Source organism: Nothobranchius furzeri, chromosome 19 (assembly GCF_043380555.1).
Source record: "Nothobranchius furzeri strain GRZ-AD chromosome 19, NfurGRZ-RIMD1, whole genome shotgun sequence".
Lineage (NCBI taxonomy): Eukaryota > Metazoa > Chordata > Actinopteri > Cyprinodontiformes > Nothobranchiidae > Nothobranchius > Nothobranchius furzeri.
This window is the reverse complement of record NC_091759.1, coordinates 14,093,289-14,113,963: the sequence shown is the minus strand read 5'-3', so window position 1 is coordinate 14,113,963 and position 20,675 is coordinate 14,093,289. Positions and strand designations below refer to the sequence as shown.

Below are 20,675 nucleotides of genomic sequence, written 5' to 3'. Positions count from 1 at the left end.
ACTCAAATGGTTTGTTTTAGATGAAATAATGCTTTTTTAATTGAAGTTGGACATTGATTTGTAATTGATGCGGTTCAGTTAAAATGTGCCAATGTTTCGTCTGACTTGGCTTCAGAGAAACAGAAATAACATAGGAAAAATATGGAGTTAATTACAAAAATGCTTCTCAGCAACTAAATAGCAGAAAATAAGGATGAAGGTGTTGGATACACAAACACCACTCCCAGTACATGTATTTCTAACTGTGTAAATGAGTGCTTTTTTTGCTTGGAAAAGTGTCTCTTTCCAGTGGTACAACCACTCCCCCCCCCCCCCCCCCCCCCCCAGGAGTCGTCAGGGGGACCATGCCCACCCCTGGAAAATTGTTGGCCACCCCACTTAACTCCATGGAAGAAACAAACTACAAAGTTATCTTCTTTAATCATGACGTAAATCCCACTTTGGAGGCCATGGACAGCTCCTTCAGTGGCAGACTGAAACATCCAAGTTGTAAAACAGAGCGCTACAGTAGGTCATTCATCCCCTCTGCAGTGGGAGTGCCTCCGTTTAACTGGTACTGGCATTATCCTGTTAAACAATAACATCAATGCAATATTCAGCATGTGTTCTATACTTGTGCAATACCTGATGTACATTATGTCTGAGTCCATTATGCTGCATAGTTCTGGAAACACAAGTATCATTATCATGACATTATTTGTTGTTTTTAAGGGTTGAAGGTTTGTCGCCCCGAGACTCTCTGCCTGTGTGTTGGGGTTTACCCCGGGGGACAAGAGGGTAGCTTCCTTGCGCCTTCGGGTCGGGGAACGGGTCCTGACTGTTGTTTGTGCTTATGGGCCAAATATCAGTTCAGAGTACCCACCCTTTTTGGAGTCCCTGGGACGAGTGCTAGATAGTGCTCCATCAGGGGACTCCATTGTCCTGCTGGGGGACTTCAATGCTCACGTGGGCAATGACAGCTTGACCTGGAGGGGTGTGATTGGGAGGAACGGCCCACCTGATCAGAACTCGAGCGGTGTTTTGTTATTGGACTTCTGTGCAAGCCGCAGTTTGGCCATAACGAACACCATGTTCGAACATAAGGATGCCCACCGGTACACTTGGTACCAGGGCAGCCTAGGTCACAGGTCGATGATAGATTTTGTAGTCGTATCATCTGACCTGCGACCGTATGTTTTGGACACCCGAGTGAAGAGAGGGGCGGAGCTGTCAACTGATCACCACCTGGTGGTGAGTTGGATCAGATGGCAAGGGAACATGCCGCGTAGACCTGGCAGACCCAAACGCATAGTGAGGGTCTGCTGGGAACGCCTGGCAGAAGAACCTGTCAAGACGGTCTTCAACTCCCACCTCCGGCAGAGCTTTGACCACGTCCCGAGAGCAGTGGGGGACATTGAGTCCGAGTGGGCCTTGTTCCACTCTGCGATTGTCGAGGCGGCTGTTGCTAGCTGTGGCCGTAAGGTGGCCGGTGCCAGTCGTGGTGGCAACCCCCGTACCCGCTGGTGGACACCAGAGGTTCGGGGAGCCGTCAGGCTGAAGAAGGAGGCCTACAGGGCGTGGCTGGTCTGTGGGTCTCCGGAGGCAGCAGACAGGTACCGGATAGCCAAGCGGGGTGCAGCAGTGGCAGTTGCCGAGGCAAAATCTCGGGCGTGGGAGGAGTTTGGTGAGGCCATGGAGAAAGACTATCGATCGGCTCCAAAGAGGTTCTGGCAAACTGTCCGGCGCCTCAGGAGAGGAAGGCAGCAACTCGCTCACACTGTTTACAGTGGGGATGGGGAGCTGCTGACGTCAACTGAGGCTATAGTCGGACGGTGGAAGGAATACTTTGAGGAGCTCCTCAATCCCACCAATGCGCATTCCGAGGAGGAACCAGAGCTGGGAGGCCTGGGGATGGACTGTCCGATCTCGGGGGCAGAAGTTGCTGAGGTAGTCAAACAACTACACAGCGGCGGAGCCCCGGGGGCGGATGAGGTTCGTCCTGGGTATCTCAAGGCTATGGATGTTGTAGGACTGTCATGGTTGACACGTCTCTACAACATTGCGTGGTCATCGGGGGCAGTTCCTAGGGAGTGGCAGACCGGGGTGGTGGTCCCCATCTTTAAGAAGGGTGACCTGAGGGTGTGTTCCAACTATAGGGGGATCACACTCCTCAGCCTCCCTGGAAAGGTCTACTCCAAGGTACTGGAGAAGAGGGTCCGATCGATAGTTGAATCTCAGATAGAGGAGGAGCAATGTGGTTTTCGTCCTGGCCGTGGAACTGTGGACCAGCTCTATACCCTTGCAAGGGTGATGGAGGGGGCATGGGAGTTTGCCCAACCAATCCACATGTGTTTTGTGGATTTGGAGAAGGCTTATGACCGTGTCCCCAGGGGCACCCTGTGGGGGACGCTCCAGGAGTATGGGGTGGGTGGCTTTCTGTTAAGGGCCATTCAGTCCCTTTACCAGAGGAGCGTGAGTTTGGTCCGCATAGCCGGTAGTAAGTCGGACCTGTTCCCAGTGAGGGTTGGACTCCGCCAGGGCTGCCCTTTGTCACCGTTTCTGTTCATCACTTTTATGGACAGAATTTCTAGACGCAGCCGTGGTGTGGAGTGTGTCGAGTTTGGTGGCAGGAGAATCTCGTCTCTGCTTTTTGCGGATGATGTGGTCCTCCTAGCTTCATCCAGCTCTGACCTTCAGCTCTTGCTGGGTAGGTTCGCGGCCGAATGTGAAGCGGCTGGGATGAGGATCAGCACCTCCAAATCTGAGACCATGGTTCTCGACCGGAAAAGGGTGGCTTGCCACCTCCGGGTCGGGGGAGAGGTCCTACCTCAAGTGGAGGAGTTTAAGTATCTCGGGGTCTTGTTCACGAGTGAGGGTAGGAGGGATCGGGAGATCGACAGGCGGATTGGTTCGGCGTCTGCAGTGATGCGGACGCTGAGCCGATCTGTCGTGGGGAAGAGGGAGCTGAGCCAGAAAGCCAGGCTCTCGATTTTCCGGTCGATCTACGTCCCAATCCTCACCTATGGTCATGAGCTTTGGGTAATGACCGAAAGAACGAGATCGCGGATACAAGCGGCCGAAATGAGTTTCCTCCGTAGGGTGGCCGGGCTCAGCCTTAGAGATAGGGTGAGGAGCTCGGACATTCGGGAGGGACTCGGAGTAGAACCGCTGCTCCTCCGGATCGAAAGGAGCCAGTTGAGGTGGTTTGGGCATCTGGTCAGGATGCCTCCTGGACGCCTCCCTGGGGAGGTGTTTCGGGCATGTCCTGCCGGCAGAAGGCCCCCGGGTCGACCCAGGACACGTTGGAGAAGTTACATCTCCAATCTGGTCCGGGAACGCCTTGGGGTCCTGCCGGAGGAGCTGGTGGACAAGGCCGGGGAGAGGACGGCCTGGAGCTCCCTAGTTGGGATGCTGCCCCCGCGACCCGGACCCGGATAAGCGGAGGAAGACGAGACGAGACGAGACGAGACGAGGTTTGTCACACAAATTGCCTTTGTGTGTTTACTTCTTGCATTTCTGTAAGTGTTTGTGCTGCACAATAGTCAATTTGCCCACTGTGGGATCAATAAAGTCTATTCTATTCTATTTTATTCTAAATATTAAAGCTAATAAACACATTTAATGATAATATTTATAAGACATTTGTTTAATAAATCACAATTATATGCAAATCCCTGAGCATCAACATGTTTTAAATGTAGAAATCTCAAATTTGTATGTTGAAACCGAAATAAGCATTAAAATTTGAAACAATAATTGAAATAGCAGCTTGAAATTGTGTCATATCTGAAGTGTAAATGTTTGTTTCTCAAATTTGAGGTTGTTGTGTTGGGTGCACAGGCTTTTTTCTTTTTCTTTTTTCTTTTTTTTAACAAAACAGAAGAATGAGTAATGCACAGCTAGCAGCTAAACCCTCCCAGAGTTACTATCGGGACCAATTTAGTGTGCCACCTCAAAAATTTCCCTGGTGCCCCTTTGAAAATTTTCCAGGCACGCCAGTGCTTCCCGTTTTCCTGTGAGAAACGTCCTTTCAGTCCTGGTGAAAGATTAGTAATGGCTCAACTTCAGAGGACTTGAACTGAAGTTGTTAATAAATAAATCATAATGTGGAGCCTGAGTGGAGTGGCTTCACTAACCAATTACCGCCATCTTCAGGCGCGACGTGAACCGGACCTCTGCTGTTCGGGGGGAGAAGCAGTGATTCGTGACTGAAGGTGAATAAAGTCCTTGAATAATGTGTCGTTTGTAAAATAAAAATAAAGCCGGAGTGGGGTTTAATTTGCAGCGGAGTGCTGCAACTGATGCGCAAATGCACATGACATGAGTTCACTTCGGCGCAAAAGAAGCAGGACTATGCGGTCACAAGTATCTGTTCCCCCCTCCTTGGAGGGACACTGACTGTGCAGAGCGCTGCGCGGCGATGCGCGCATACACTCGTGCACGCGCACAGACCCAAGCACACACTCGCCATCCACAGTGTGTTTACCTCAGTGTCGTAGATTTTGGTGATGAGTGAGAACGGGTACTTCCTGGACTCCCGTATGTGCTGGATGGCCAGCTGGACCGCAGGTTCGATCCCCTGGCTGATGCTGCTCATCAAGGCTGACTCGTTCATGGGCATCAGGACCATGATGGGCAGGTTCTCCCCGTCTCTAGTGAACCAGCTGTTGTCCTGTCCGTGTTTGGTGCGGTCGTTGCACACCTTGGCCAGAGCAGGGTGCAGCAGCAGAGCAGAGAGGACCAGGCACCCCGCTGGGAGGAACATCTCCCTCCGGGCTGGAGACATGCTACCGAGCAGGGTGGCTGAATCAGTTCCCACCGAGCGCTCACTGCTTGGGCATGGCAGATTCGGGCTCGTCTGAGATTCTCGGTAGTCCACCTATCAAGGAAAAGGCGCAGCAGCCCCTGCAGTGGGCACGCTGCTTGTGCGGGTTATAACCGCAAACCGACACAAATTTTCTACTCAACACCCGCGTAAGAATATTCCAAGGACTCCGGATGCAGATGGAGATTTACAGCCTCTCGGTGTCCGTGATCTGATCCATCATCCCGATCACTTCGCACCCTTCTCACCTTTAATCTGAAGCACTCCTCACAAGATGTTATGAAAGAAGCTCCAAAAATGAAGAAATGTGGATGAAAAATTAATCGCATCCGTCTGTCCTTCCCAACGGAGTAAATTCCCAACCAGGAGACGCCAACTGTGTTCCTCACCGCCAAACGCAGAGCTCGATGTGAAACATTAGGAAACGGGAAGAAAGAAATAAAGAAAGAAAGAAAAAATGGAAAATTATGTGCAAAACGGACTGATACAGTCGAAGTTGGAGGTGTAAGTCTGAGGGAGGGAGAGATGGAGAGCGTGCGTCCTGACAGCCTGCGGGACTGGGATGCTCATCTCCAATAGTGCGTCAGAGAAGCGCTGGAGCCGCTGCTGCTGCTTACCGCGCGCGCAAGAGGGAGTACTGGATGTGGAGGAGGGGAGGAAGGGTGGGAGGGAGGGAGGGAGGATACAAAAGCGTGGTGGTGGAGATGCTACAAGGGCTTATGCAGGGCAGCCGAGGGGGCGATTTACTGAGCCGCTCCGCTACAACATACATCAGCGTGCACGGAGCGAGTTAAAGAAAATGAAAACACGTGATCAACAGCGACGCCTCGGTCACAACAGTCACATGAAAGAGAAAAGCCCATTTTTGGCTGGTTCCTCATTAGAGATGCTGATGCTGAGGTGAGATTTGGTTTTTACCTGCTGTGTCCAGTGGGACAGGAATGTCACCAGCATAGCGACATCTGTGGAGACCTATTCAGCCAAGATAAAAACAGAACATAGATTGAGGCTTTCTGGTTCACAAGAAGTCCAAAAAGATAACATGCAACTCGATATCTTTGTCATTTCAAGTCTTTAAATAAAAATATTCAAAACAGTAGGGAAAAACTGGATTTCCAATTTCAGCACCATGGACAGCGCAAAGCTGCTGTGAGGTTTTGACCAGGCCCACTGCTGGCTCGTTTAGATCAGTCTATTAACTGCATTCAGTCTATTAACTGCATTTCTCCTGGTTTTCTTTATCTCCTGCTGCATGAGAGTCTAAAATAAAGCAATTATTGCAAGAGTTTGTAACGTTTTTCAGGGTTTAACTGAAACAATATGCTTCCAGGAAGAACATTTTCTTCCCTGCAAACAGTCAATGTGGCATGGTCCTACAGATCAGGGCTGATTGGCTGCACCTGGCAGTAAGGCGTTTCCTGTTTTCAGTGTTGCACTCCGTGTAGCTGTTTGGTGTTTGGGGCTCGCTAAAACTGATATAATTTCTCTGTACTTGGATACCTCTGAGTTATTGTAGCACATAAGCATGCTAAAACACGCATTTTCTGTTGTTCCACCTAGCTTTTAGGGAACCATTTGAGTTTGCACGCAGTTTATTTGGTGTTGAACAGTTTGCTCGTCGAGTTAGCTTAGCCTCAGCACGGCTATGGCTACTTCTGTCTCTGCTTCTCCGTCTCCTATCTCTTGCTCTCTGTGTCAGATGTTTAGTTACTCCTCTGCCTCCTTTAGCGATAATGGTACATGTAATAAATGTAGTATTTTTGTAGCTTTGGAGGCGAGGGTGTCGGAATTGGAGTCCCAGCTCCGCGCTGTTGAAAAACCCGTAAACAGCCATAGCTACTTAGCTAGTGCAGGGCTAACTAGCTCAGAACCACCCCGTAGCGATCCTCCAGCAGAACCCGAGCAGCCGGGACCTCAGGCCAGCTGGGTGATGGTACGCAGGAAGCATAGAACTCAGCCCGTGGGCCACCACCAACCCGTCCACATTTCTAACAGATTTTCCCCGCTCAGTGACGCACCCACTGACAAGCCGACTCTGATCATTGGCAGCTCCATAGTCAGAAACGTGGCATTAGAGACTCCAGCAACCATAGTTAAATGTTTACCTGGGGCCAGAGCGGGTGACATTAAATCTTATCTGAAACTGCTGGCTAAGGATAAGCGTAAATACAGTAAGATTGTTATTCACGCTGGCGGTAACGACACCCGGTTACGGCAATTGGAGGTCACTAAAATTAATGTTGCTTCGGTGTGTAAGTTTGCCAAAACAATGTCGGACTCCGTAATTTTCTCTGGCCCCCTGCCTGATCGGACCAGTGACGACATGTTTAGCCACATGCTGTCCAACCGCTGGCTGTCTAGGTGGTGTCCTGAAAACAACGTGGGCTACATTGATAATTAGAAAACTTTTGGGGGAAAACCTGGTCTGATGCGGGGAGACGGCATCCATCCCTCTGTGGATGGTGCAGCTCTTCTTTCTAGTAACATGGCCAGTTTTATTAGTCCTCCATGACAACCCAGGGTCCAGACCAGGAAGCAGAGTCGTAGTTTAACCCACCCCTCTGCAGCTTCTGTACTGTTACCCACCCACTACCCCATAGAGACAGTGTCCTGCCCACGGCCAAAACCACACAGATTAAATATCAGGTTTAATAAAGCAAATCATGGAAATCTCATGAATATTAGAACAAATTCAACTGAGCAGAAAACTAGAAAAATTAAATGTGGGTTGTTGAACATTAGATCCATTTTTTCTAAGACTTTGTTAGTTAATGAGTTGATTTGTGATAATCAGATCTCTTTGCTCCCTCTCACAGAATCCTGGCTGCAGCAAGAGGACTATGTTAGCTTAAATGAGTTGACTCCTTCAAATTATTTAAATCATCATATTGCTCAAAGTACAGGGCGAGGAGGAGGAGTAGCAACCATTTCTCATTCGGACTTATTAATCAGTCCCTTACCAATTAATAGCTACAGTTCATTCGAACATCTTATTCTTAGTTTTCCTAATCCAGATTGCAAAACTGTAAAACCACTCTTGTTTGTAGTTTTATATCGTCCACCAGACCCTTACTCTGGGTTTTTGGATCAGATCTCTGATTTTTTATCTGATTTGGTGCTAAATACTGATAAGGTCATTATAATGGGGGATTTTAATATTCATGTGGACAGTGAAAATGATAGCCTCAATGTAGCCTTTAGTAATATCTTAGACTCAGTTGGTTTTACTCAAAGAATACATAGCTCCACCCACTCCTGCCATCATGCATTGGACCTTGTTCTGACGTATGGCATTGAGTGTGAGGAAATAACAATCTTTCCACATAATCCAGTCCTCTCGGACCACTTTCTGATAACCTTTGAGTTTTTTATAACTGAGTTCTCGAGACATGAAAGTAAATTTCACTATAGTCGGTCTCTATCTGACAACGCAGTTGCATCTTTTAAATCAACTGTTCCATATTTACTGTCCTCAGCATCTAAGAGGCATGTAGCAGAGGGCAATATTTTCAGTTCCAGCCCCTCACAAATTGATGCCTTAGTTCATAATGTAACTTCCTCTTTACGTGTGGCATTAGATGATGTTGCCCCTTTAAAAAAGAAGGTAATTAGGGACAGGAAGTTGGCTCCCTGGTTTAATTCTCCTTTACGAGCCTTAAAACAAAACTCTAGGAAATTGGAGAGAACATGGCGCTCTACACACCATGAGGAGGCCTACCTATCCTGGAAAAATAGTCTTGTGCTTTATAAAAATAAATTCGACAAACTAGAACTGCTTATTTTTCAGCACTAATTGAGGAGAATAAGCATAATCCTAAATTTATTTTCAGTACAGTTGCTAAACTTACACAGAATCATAGCTCTGAGCCACCTATTCCCTTAGCCCTCAGCAGCAATGACTTCATGGGATTTTTTTTACAAGTAAAATTAATTCTATTAGAAACAAAATCTTTACCATCCTCCCTAATGCGATTTCTTCTTCCTCAGTAAGTGAGGCAGCATCAGAGGTAACTGTAGAACCTCATCTGTGCTTGAACCGTTTTGATCCAGTTGAGCTTTCAGAGTTATCAAAAATATTAGCTTCATTTAAACCTTCAACTTGCATTTTGGATCCAATCCCAACCAAATTATTTAAAGAAGCATTTCCTTTGGTTACTGCCCCCATTCTAGATATAATCAATCTATCCTTAGTAAATGGATATGTACCACAAGATTTTAAGGTTGCTGTTATCAAACCTTCACTTAAGAAGCCTTCTCTGGATCCAGATGACCCAATGAATTAGAGACCAATATCTAACCTTCCATTTTTTATCCAAAGTCCTGGAGAAAATAGTGGCCATCCAAGTATGTGAGCATTTAAACACTAATGCTCTATTTGAGGAATTTCAGTCTGGTTTTAGAGAGTATCACAGCACTGAAACTGCATTAGTGAGAGTTACAAATGGTATTGTCATGGCCTCAGATAAGAATCTTGTGTCTGTTCTAGTCTTGTTAGATCTCAGTGCTGCCTTTGACACAGTTGATCACAATGTTCTTTTAGAAAGACTTGAACATGTTGTAGGGATCAAAGGAACAGCGCTAGGCTGGTTTAAATCCTACCTGTCTGACAGATTTAATTCTGTAAATGTACATGACAAATCTTCATACTCCAGGGTTACTTGTGGAGTACCACAGGGTTCAGTGCTTGGACCAATTCTTTTTACTATATATCTATGCTCCCAATTGGTAAAATCATTAGACAGCATGGGATAAACTTCCACTGTTATGCTGACGATACTCAGTTATATTTATCCATTAACCCTGATGAACCTAATCGGTTGGGTAGATTAGAGGCTTGTCTTGAGGACATAAAAATTTGGATGACTCTAAACTTTTTGCTTTTAAATCAAGACAAGATGGAAGTTCTCATCTTTGGACCAGAACTTCAGAAAAGGAAATTGCTTAGCCAATCACCTGACCTGAATTGCATTACATTAATCTCCGAGAACAAAGTAAGGAACCTTGGTGTTATCTTTGACCAGGACATGTCATTCAAATCCCAGGTTTCACAAGTTTGTAGGATTTCCTTTTTCCACCTTCGGAATATTGCTAAGATTAGAAGCATCCTTTCCAGGAGTGATGCTGAAAAACTAGTTCATGCATTTATTACATCAAGACTGGATTACAGTAATTCATTACTCTCAGGAAGACCACTGAATGTAGTTAAAAGTCTTCAGCTTGTCCAAAATGCTGCAGCTAGAGTTCTGATGAGAATTAAAAAGAGAGATCATATCTCTCCTGTCTTAGCTTCCCTACATTGGCTACCTGTTAAATTCAGAATAGATTTTAAGATCCTTCTTCTCACATATAAAGCTCTTAATAATCAAGCTCCATCAGACATCAGTGATCTGATTGTTCCATATGTTCCTAATCGAGCACTTCACTCTCAGAATGCAGGTCTACTGGTGGTTCCCAGAATATCTAAAATTAGGAAGGGAGGCAGATATTTTAGTTATCAGGCTCCTCTCTTGTGGAACCGGCTCCCAGCTTTAGTCCGTGAGGCAGACACTTTGTCTACTTTTAAGAATAGGCTTAAAACATTTTATTTGATAGGGTCTATGGTTAAAATCTTATGTTAGCCTAAATCTGGACAAGTGGGTGAGTAGAGGAAGGTGGAGTGTACAGTCGGTAAAGACGACTCTCCCTTGCCCTGACTCCAACATGCCTCCATCTAAATATGATAGATTATCCTGAGTTATCTCTGTAGTTATGCTGCTATAGGCTTAGACTGCTGGAGGATACACTGACCCCTTTTCACACTCTACTGCTTTCTTCTACAGTCTGCTCTTTAACTGTATTATTTTGAGCTATTTCAGCTGTTAACTTTATTTTCTCTCTAAGTGTTTTTCTCCCCAGAAGAAGCTAGAATGATCTTCTGCTGAGCTGTGGTGGCCTCATGGAGGGGGCCATCGACTAGCACACTGCTGCTAACCACTTAAACATTCTCCCTCTCCTGATAATAACTTTTTACTTTCCTTGACGTTGGATGTGCTACTACTAGTTTACCTGTTTAATTATAGATCCACTAGGATAAATACAATAAAGTTTATCTCTCGCCAAATAGAATATTTACTAAGAAATCACAATATAACTATAGAAACATTACTTGACTTTGTGTGTGTGTGCGTGCGTGCATGTGTGTGTGTGTGTGTGTGTGTGTGTGTGTGTGTGTGTGTGTGTGTGTGTGTGTGTGTGTGTGTGTGTGTGTGTGTGTGTGTGTGTGTCTGCTCTGTCTTCTCCATCCCCAGTGAGTCGTGGAAGATGGCTGCTTATACTGAGCCAGGATCCTCTGGAGGTTTCTTCCTGTTAAAAGGGAGTTTTCCTCTCCACTGTCGCTTTATGCTTGCTTAGTATGAGGATTGCTGTATAGTCACTGACACTAGTCAGTGACTTAGTGCAATTAGCTGGGTTCCTTATATAGGAAACATTATTTCTGATTGGCTTAATGAACTGACCTGAATTGGAATGTTTAATATGTGAAGTGCCTTGAGACGACTCTTGTCGTGATTTGGCGCTATATAAATAAACTTGAATTGAATTGAATTGAATATATTGAGTCTGTCGGTCCAGACCACGTCTGTAGCACGTCCAAACTAAGTCTTTGCACAGTGAGAGAAAAATCACAAATTGTTAGGAGTATGACCAGTTTGCAGCTAGAGTTAATGTTACAGAATGTTATTTTGTTTTTTGTTTTGTTGGTTTTTAAGCAAAAGGTGTGGCAGCTAGATGTTTCATGAGTTACTGTTAGTATTTAGCCCTTTATTTTTCTCAAGATCACTCAAAAGTTTTAAATTACTGTCAAAGTTCACTGTAAAAAAAACATAGAATTAATGATAAACGCAGGCAGTTGGGGTTATAGGGACGGTACAATTAAATAATAGGAAAAGTTTTTGTCAGATTTTTTTACGGTAAGAAGGTATTTTTTTTGTTTTTATGGTAAAAAAAATTGTACAGACGTCAGTATTTTACTATAGAATAAAATGTTTTTACTTGAAAAAATATTATTTTCAAGTAAAATTAACATGAAAATATCAACTAAATAAAATTTGTGCAACTAAAACCAAAATTCTAAAGGTTTTCCTCATTACATACAATCCAATTCAAATAATTAATTAATCGATTAACTGCCATTGAGGTCCTAACCGCATATTATAGCTTTGCCTTCTTAATTGCTGTTCATGTTTTTCAACTGCACATGCGTGTAAAATCGTAGCAGTCATAAGCATTCAGAGGTAAGGACATTAGTATTGAACAGCAGCACAGTCTTAATGTGCATTCATGAGTCAGGTCCAGAACGCCACTTCCCTCTGAAACGGTTCAGCCAGATCTCAACTAAATGTCGCTAAGCACTCTGGGAACCAGGGAGTAAACTCCTTACACCATTGCCAGCAATAAAAAGTTGAACGTTTTTCAATGAATAAATGTAAAAATCACTTTTATAATCTTTAAGGAAATGTTCCGTTAAAAAATGATGCAAGATTGCCTAACAGTCGAATTATTAATGCTTCACAAAGTAAAATGTACAAATTACTGTTTTCACCAATTAATTTTTACATGGCAACTTCACACAAAATCAACAGCTTTAGATAGTTTTATAATTCACATGTTTTTCCTGTCATGGTTTTACAGTTTATCACTGTTGAACATACGGCTATTTTAGCTGGAACCGATATGACATGTTTTTTATTCTGAAGGTGACGGTAAATACAGGACAGCCGGATGGAGACCACTGGCTTCATCTAAATAAATAATCAAACATGTAGTCAGAAAACAGGAAAAAGAAAAGGCAGTCATGGGGATAATGACAAGAAGAAAAACAAAAAGGAAAAACATTCATATTAAATAAAGAAACGTCATCCTCATCTTCCATATAACAATGGTAAAAATAATAACAACCAACAATGGAAGCTAAATTAGAAAAATAAAATTGAAAATTATAATCAGACCTAAACAGAAACACAATCTGCTTCCTTTTTCGGTTTTAAAGCTTTTAATAATGAGAAGACTAAGCTGAGCAGAGGTTAATTAGAAAATATTGCTAATTTACAGGAGATTAAGTTGAAATCACCTTTTGCATTGTTTGTGCTGCCATGTGGGTTTCTACTGCATCCATAAATATAACAGAGGTGGGAGAAAAACACGTCCATCCTTTTTCTGTCACGGTTTGGTTTTTAGGAATTATCTGATTAAAATGAGCCATTTAAAAAATCCTGATTTGTGACATCACAAACAGAGAAGTCAGAACAGAGCCACTTCTCATGAGCAAGACAGAGCATCAGCTAGAGGAGGAGCAGCTCTACTCTGAGCCCCTCCACAGGGGAGCTTCTCAGATAATGGCCGTGTTCGAGTTGAGCAGCGCCTCGCCTGGAAAACAGACGAGAGCAGACGGAAGCAGTAGGGGGAGGGGCTGAAAGCCGGCGTTTAAGTCGGACAGAATTCCCTGCATGTGTAGCTCGGGGGTGACGATGGATGAAGATATCGCGTTAGAGTTCATAATTGTTCAATTTTCAATTTTAATTCTGGTGCCTGTTAGCAGCTGAAACACATCCTCACGTGCTTGTGGATATCATATATTGTATATGGAGACATGACTGTAATAATAAGTAAAGCTTATCAACTGTAGCTTCAGTGTGTTCATAGGAAACGTGACAAAAGAACACAAAACACATTTCTCCTTATGGCCTATATAGTTGTCATCATTAACGTTACATGATTTACAGAATACATGTGACCAACTAACATTTCATGTTCTACCACCGGATGTTTGGATCAAAATATGGACCAATTAGATCTTAGATCAGGTGAGAGCCAGGCGTTTCCCGACATCCCCTAGGTTTTGCAGCTGAGGGAGAGCAACTGCAGCGCCTTGCTCCAAAATCTGCGGCCGCCTTGATCTCACGAGGTTATCGTTGCCTACGTATGCATGACGTCAGAGCAAGTCGGCGTCAAGTCGGACACGAATCTAACCGGCATGCACTGCTCGCCGATCACCGCTGATCTAATCTGCGCACAACTGGCTTATCTCGAATACGGCCAATAGCAGCCTGAATGGAGGATGGGTGGGCGTGGCCAGCAACACCTTGTTCTGTTAAAGTGACAGAGCCCTGAAATGGTTCATTCTGGAAGATACTGAAACCGTCAAGAATAGAAATGCTGAAACTGCTTTATGTGAGAGGGATTTAGTGCAAAGAGCTTCATGAACATGTTTTGTATCGACCTTAGAGCTATTATAACTTATACAAATTATAAAATGTTTCCTTTAAACAAAAAGTCCCAGAGACATGGTGGCATTTTGGGGATCTAACATTAAAACTTTTTTTGTTTGTTTTTCAAAAAACTGACTTTACTTTATGTTGATTTAAAAAGTCTTTGCCCACTTTTATCCATAAAGTGTAAAAAATATGAATTTTTAGCTTTCTGCAGCTAAAGCGCAGAAACTAAATATTCATTCAGTGCAGAAATTCCTAAAACCTAAAACAATCAGATGCCTTTAGCTATCAGAAATCTCTTTCCCCCCTCTGCGCTCTGATCATGTTATTCTTTTCAACTCTGAGAAGTCCAGATGAAGAAGTGGGTCGAGCTGACAACCCATCTGTTTGTTTTGCACAAGACAGCATCCCTCCCTGCTCGGAACATTTTCCCAACACTCAGACAGCTTGGAAGGAGACACATTAAGTCCAAGCGGTGTGAAGCTCAGATCCAACAGCAATGTCAGCCTTTAAGTGTGGAAAATGGAAATAAAAGCCTCCGGAACCATTTGATGAACCAAACTCGGACGTGTTTGATACTGGAGCATTTTGAAGCATTTTCAGTCTGAACTGCTGGATTGATTTTATTAGTTATCTTTTTTAATGCTGGCTAATAATTGCTGTAATATCTGAAAAAAAATTCATTTCACATCAGAATCTTTCATTAGGCTTTCCGTCACACTCCTGCAGTCCACTAAATAACATGTAGAGACAACGCTTTATAACATTTATAGCATGATCTGAATGTTGAGTGCTAAGTAAGTATTCAGATGTAGAAATTTGAGCAGTTGGATGATTTGATTCTATATTTTTGGGATGTAGAGTTAGTAAGTGTAGCTGAAGACAACAGCGACTCATATACGAGTGGCTGAAGACTCGAGGACATCCCTCACCCAAACTTTGACAATATTGCACTAGATGTTGCATGAATCTTTAATGTTCCATATTCAGAACAGAACATGTGACGTGTGATTTTTCATATAGCTCAGATGGCTCATGAAAGGAAAATCTTTGTACGTTTCCAGTGAGCTGATTACAACCCAGGCACATGATTCAGTTTCATGGAAACTCATTCAGTAACCATATTTCTTATAGTGCCACTCTGCAGCTTTGATTAATATTTCTGCGAGTGTAAGTGGAGGAGAGGGGGAAATGTCAGTCAATTAATCCGTCCAAGGGACTAATTCACCATTTAGTGGCTCCAAAACAAGACAGAGTTCTGGTCAGGTGTAATCAATGTTTGGTCTGATCATAAAACAACGATTGTAGCTAAAGACAGAATACCTCCTTTATTTATCACTGATCAATACTTTGGTTCAGAGCCATCCCGCACGCAACTGATCATTTCCAGGACAACAAACTTTATAGCAAATACTGACAAAAAAATCCGCTACATAGCTGGAAATATTCCACGTAGTTATTAAGAATCTCTCAGATACTTCGTTCCCCCGTTGTTGGCATGCTTATCTCACCTGTTGCAGCAGCAGGTATTTGAACTACGGCCTTGTGAATCTGGAGTCAGTCCAGTAAAGACTGTGCATACAAACAAGTCAAATATGGGTTTTTTATGAAGGCATGTTCCATACATGACAGGGCGGAATCTTTTTTTCAGCTCCAAAAATATAAAAACTAACAGTCAACCAAGATATTTCCTCTTTTTTTGGTCAGGATGCCTAGCCTGGGAAGCATTAGCCATTTTTTATATATAAAAAATATAAATATAACAAACACTATCCCAGTTTTGACATTAAAAGTACACAAAGTAAGAAGGACTTCTTGTGGTCAAAGTAGAGTACTGCGGTCCATGTATCAACACAAACTAGTGACCCCTTCACTCTCATTCGTGAGTTTCATGGCTGTTGCCAGTTACAGATCAGCACCAGGAGGATTTAGATGATGAGTGAAGATGAGTCAGACACAGTAAGTTGATAAAGAAATACATTTAATGTAATATCAAGTTGTTGGTAATTGAAAAAGTAGTTTGAGATACTTTTAGACCTATTTTTTTCTGATATACCATTAATATAACACTGTTAGCCCTTAAGCCTGAGTCATGCTTCTGCGTCAGCTCCACAAGCGACAGACACGCACGGATCGACGGAAGTGTTTTGCTTTCATACTTCCCAGTTTGCTGAAGGGGTGTTGCAAAGCAATTCTGCCAGGACAACAGAGGGCGCAGCGTAGGTAGCAGTACAGTGACTTACTATTTCCTTGGAAATCACTTCCACGGTCTGAAAAACGGCAAGCAACACGAGAAAGAGAAGTTTGATCGAGTTGGTTTTCGCACTTCTTCTGCTAGACGTTCCTCGAACTGGTCCATATCTGCTTACTTCTTCACCACACGACTTCCCACACGACTCCGGCACTGTTGACACATTTAAAGGAAATGGTGTCATGACGGAAGTGATCTCAAGTTTCTGGACTGACTAATCACAAGCACGCATTCTCCGTCTCGTTCGACGGATGTTAAGAAAAGTGGGCTCGAACGTACGCACTTGCGTGCCTGCTGGGGGGCCTATGCAACGATGGATAATGGCGTTGCGTGTCTGTGCACTGCCGCAGACGCAGAAGCATGACTCAGGCTTTAACCCTCTTTACCAGATACTAGAGTAAAACCAAAAGATACCATGGCTTCTTAGGTCTGGAACATTCTTGCTTTTGTGCATGTTAATCATGGCTGCCTCACATAACTTTTGGTTGGTTAAAGCGTTGTTTGCGCCGGTCCTCTGAAATTCACGTAACACGTAACCTTATTCATGCTTTTGTGTCATCCCATTTGGACTATGGTAACAGCTTGTTTTCAAGTCTGAACAGGAAGGAGCTCCATTGTCTGCAACCAGTGCAGAACTCTGCAGCGAGAATCCTAATGCACACTAATAGGAGGTCTCCTAAAGGAATTTCACTGGCTGCCTGTGTCTTTTAGGTTTAAGTGTAAGAGCTTGGTTCTGGTTTTCAGAGCCCTGCATGGACAGGCTCTCTCTTACAACAGAGATCTGATCAAACCCTACACCCCTGCATGGGCTCTGAGGTGTAAGGATCTTAAGTAGCTTAGAGTTCCTCGCTAGCGCTATACAAATAAAGGTTACTTACTTTACACGCTATACAAATAAAGCTTACTTACTTTACAATCGGTAAAACCTACGATACTGCTGCTGCCTTTTTTATTATCACAAAAGTCAAAATTAACCAGCTGTTGATTTCTTGCATTCCCGCCATGTTAGTTTTGTTTGTAACCCACAAATCCTGCACTCTACCCTGTCTGGGTTCTGTGCAGTGCCCCCTAGCAGAATTCTCCAGCACTACATGTAGCTCGAGTATGTGAACAGGATGCATCATTCTTCCTGCGTCAACGCAAGGTTAAAAATCATGTATACTCCCAGCCTTAGGGTTTCAAGAAATGACTGGGCCACTCCTTTTACTGGCTTCCATTCGGTCCACAACGGTGCAGATTTTTCCGGCCAGGGTAGAATTACAAATGTGGGTGCAGACTTGGCAACCCTACAGGGTCACAGATTGTAAACACAGACTAAGTCCCTCTTTTAGCTCTAACTGGCCTCCATCTGTTTCGATGTAACCTGCCTTCCAACATTATTGAGACATTAAACTGTTTTGTGACCATTTCACTGTAAAATTCTTACTCATTTAAAGCTGAAATTTTAAGGTTTTTCCACAGAGGGCTCCATCTACACGTGGAAAAAAATAAAGCCCCCTTCTGATCGTCTATGATTACTGCTGGAGACAAAACCTCTTGTTCATGACTGCACCTGTAGCCAGCCAAAAGGCATTGTTTTACAATTATTATGTTCACGTTATGCTGTTTATTCATACATTTATATTTTAAAGTCTTACTTGTTCATAAGAAATTTCGTCAACTCTGCATCTGTCTTGGTACATCCGCAAACATGCTCTGTTATTGACATCTGTACATAAGCGTATGCTTAACGTTATTGGCTAATGCTAAGTGGTCCTCAATTCAAAATGAATATGGCTCTATGTGATGGAGGGCAGGGACTTAGCATTAAAAACTATGGTATACTGCCTGCATTTTATCACAGTTAAGATTGTGGTTTAAACAGATTTTTTGAAATTCTGAGATAATTCTTGAAAAGGGGAGGAGTCCAGATTGGTGCTTGAATGCTTGAGGGAATGCAGACCATTTGTTCTTTCGTTCAGCTGAAGGTAGCTACATTAGGCACAAATCTGCAGTAATTATTTTGACAGTTAACACCTCTGCAGCAGACTCCTGCTCTAAATGCAAAGCAACTTCACAGAAAACTAACTTTGCAAAATGCCAGGGCTAATCACTGCTCAGCTCATTGATGCTAATAATGTTAGCTTCAGGCAAACTCATTTGAACTTATTAGCTTGGGCTAACGGCCTCTGCGGCAGCATTTCATTATTTCCTCACAGAGACTCACTAATTTGAGAGTTTGACCATCACTACACCAGACTCCTTTTGTGCTTTATATGAAAATGCTTCTAAGTTTTTATAGATTTACAGATGAATTTAGGCCCAAAAATGATTTTTTTTTTGAGTTTTAGTTGTTTTTCACTCCATTTCTAGTTGACCTTTGGAAAACAGCCTGTTATAAACTGGTTGGGATTATTTAGTCTAGTTCTGCAGTCACTTACTTAGCGGCAAACATGAGGACTCACCATGTTTTCAGTTAAAATGAGGCGTGGCATGCAGCTTCCTGGTTTCCATGCAATAGGATGATGTCAATGCTTAAAGGGGTGGTGACCCAGTCAGGGGCAGCCTATATTAGATCATGTCCGCTAAAGCTCCGGTTATGTTTTGGACACAACCCAGAAAGTACAGGCCTGTTTTGTGTTCTTGTACCCTTTTCTCTGCTTTTCATATGTAAACACAAGTTAAAATTGAATCTTCATTTTATTGAAGTGCTGCTGTGTTAAAGTGAGTTGTCATCGTTGAAATAGTGGAAAGGCTCTCTGGGGTGTCTCTCCCCTGTGAAGATATGATCCACGAAGGTTTGGGCCGGTTCTGACCGAGCTGCAGCCATCTGCAGCGTTTACTTACTGGTAAGTTATTTTGTTTCTGCATTGAGGTGACATCATGAGGCATACGAGGCCGAAAATAAACCGGGGATGATTTCGGAGACAATCTTTGAAAAAAACAAACTACATTCTAACTAGGGATGACACTCTGCATCTAGGGATTGTTGATGCCTCTCATACTATTTGTACAAGGATCTATTGTTGAAACATGATTGGCTGCATGTCCCCTAAGTCAGACCTGATCATGTGCTCTGACTGGATCATTTTCAGTACTATATTTGTGATATGTATTATCCAGAAAAGCCTCATTAGGTAAATTGCGGGTGATGAAACCCATTAGAGAAAAGAAATATTTTTCTGAGATTATCAACGTTTTTCTGATGATGTTAAAACAACAGATGGCTGTGATTGCTAAATGAACTCCATGTTTTACAGAAATGTGCTGCAGTTTGTCCCTTCCACAATTCATACTTTTGATTCACAACCAATAAAACATTTCATTAAAGATAAATGAGCATAAAAAAACTAATTTAATGACTAAGCCACTGCTGCACTTCTCCTCTTAAACAGTAGATGTCACTAATGAGCAAGTACTGCAAAAAAGCAGGGATGGCATCAAAAGAAGAGTTTTACATTAAAAAGTAGATCCTACGGCAGACTGTGTGCTTTTATACATTTAGAAGCTGCAATGGTTTGAAAGAATGGGTACACCCAAGTAATTAGATTACAAAATAAAGAAATAATTCCAGAACATGATTTAGTTGTAGGATTAGGATTATGTGTGATGTTTAGAATTTTTTTATTAATTTATTTATTTTATTAGATTTATTTATTTATTTATTTATTTTGTGGATTTATGATTTTTTCTTAGTTATAAAGATAATTACAATTGGCTCAGTTTAAAAATAAACAAAATGCTGCAATTAGGTGCTTCTACCGGATCCATAAGAGGACATTTTTTAGCAACCATTAATACTGATGTTCTGTGCAACAGTCTTTTTCTATAAATGTAAACAGTCCTTTCTGTATTCTGACATGTTCTCAGTTTGATTCAGTTCCATTAAGAATAAGAATAAGAATACCTTTATCAGTCCCTCAGTGGGGAAATTGCAAATGATTTATTGCATTAATAATCAAAACATGCCTGCATGATCAAGCATCAGTAAAAACATAATTAAGTACTTGTCCAGATTTTACATGGTGTAAGCTGAGAGGGTTAGGGTTAGGAGACACATCCTCTCCATCAATACAACATTGTATTTTCCACATATGTGACATGAAATAGAGGTCAATGACATTGAGGTTGACGCCAAAAGGTCCCAGGCTGACTAACCGAGTGCTTTTTCTGCTGCTCACAGGTCAGCTGTGGCCTTTTACTGAATAATGGACGTGGCCTTTATTCTGTAGTCCTTAAATAACTTTAAAACAACTATTTTTAAGAGAGCTGCCAACTTATTCAGGGTGAGAACTCCGCTCAGCTTGTGACAAAGTCATTGATGACATCCATCACAAGTCCCTGAAACACAGTAGAGAAAAGCATTGCCCTGCACGACTCATGTGTTTTCTTT

At 43.0% G+C, this 20,675-nt stretch overlaps 1 protein-coding gene across 1 annotated transcript in view; it reads right to left on the bottom strand.

Annotated features, from left to right (window-relative positions):
- The window catches only part of gabbr2 (gamma-aminobutyric acid (GABA) B receptor, 2), a 297,532-nt gene extending 292,077 nt beyond the window's left edge, over positions 1-5,455 (bottom strand). Inside the window, exon 1 of the mRNA XM_054744978.2 lies at positions 4,466-5,455. Coding sequence (XP_054600953.1) covers positions 4,466-4,765 — 300 coding nt within the window. The 5' untranslated portion in view covers positions 4,766-5,455. The remainder of the gene's footprint in view (positions 1-4,465) is intronic.
- Positions 5,456-20,675: the final 15,220 nt, after the last annotated feature.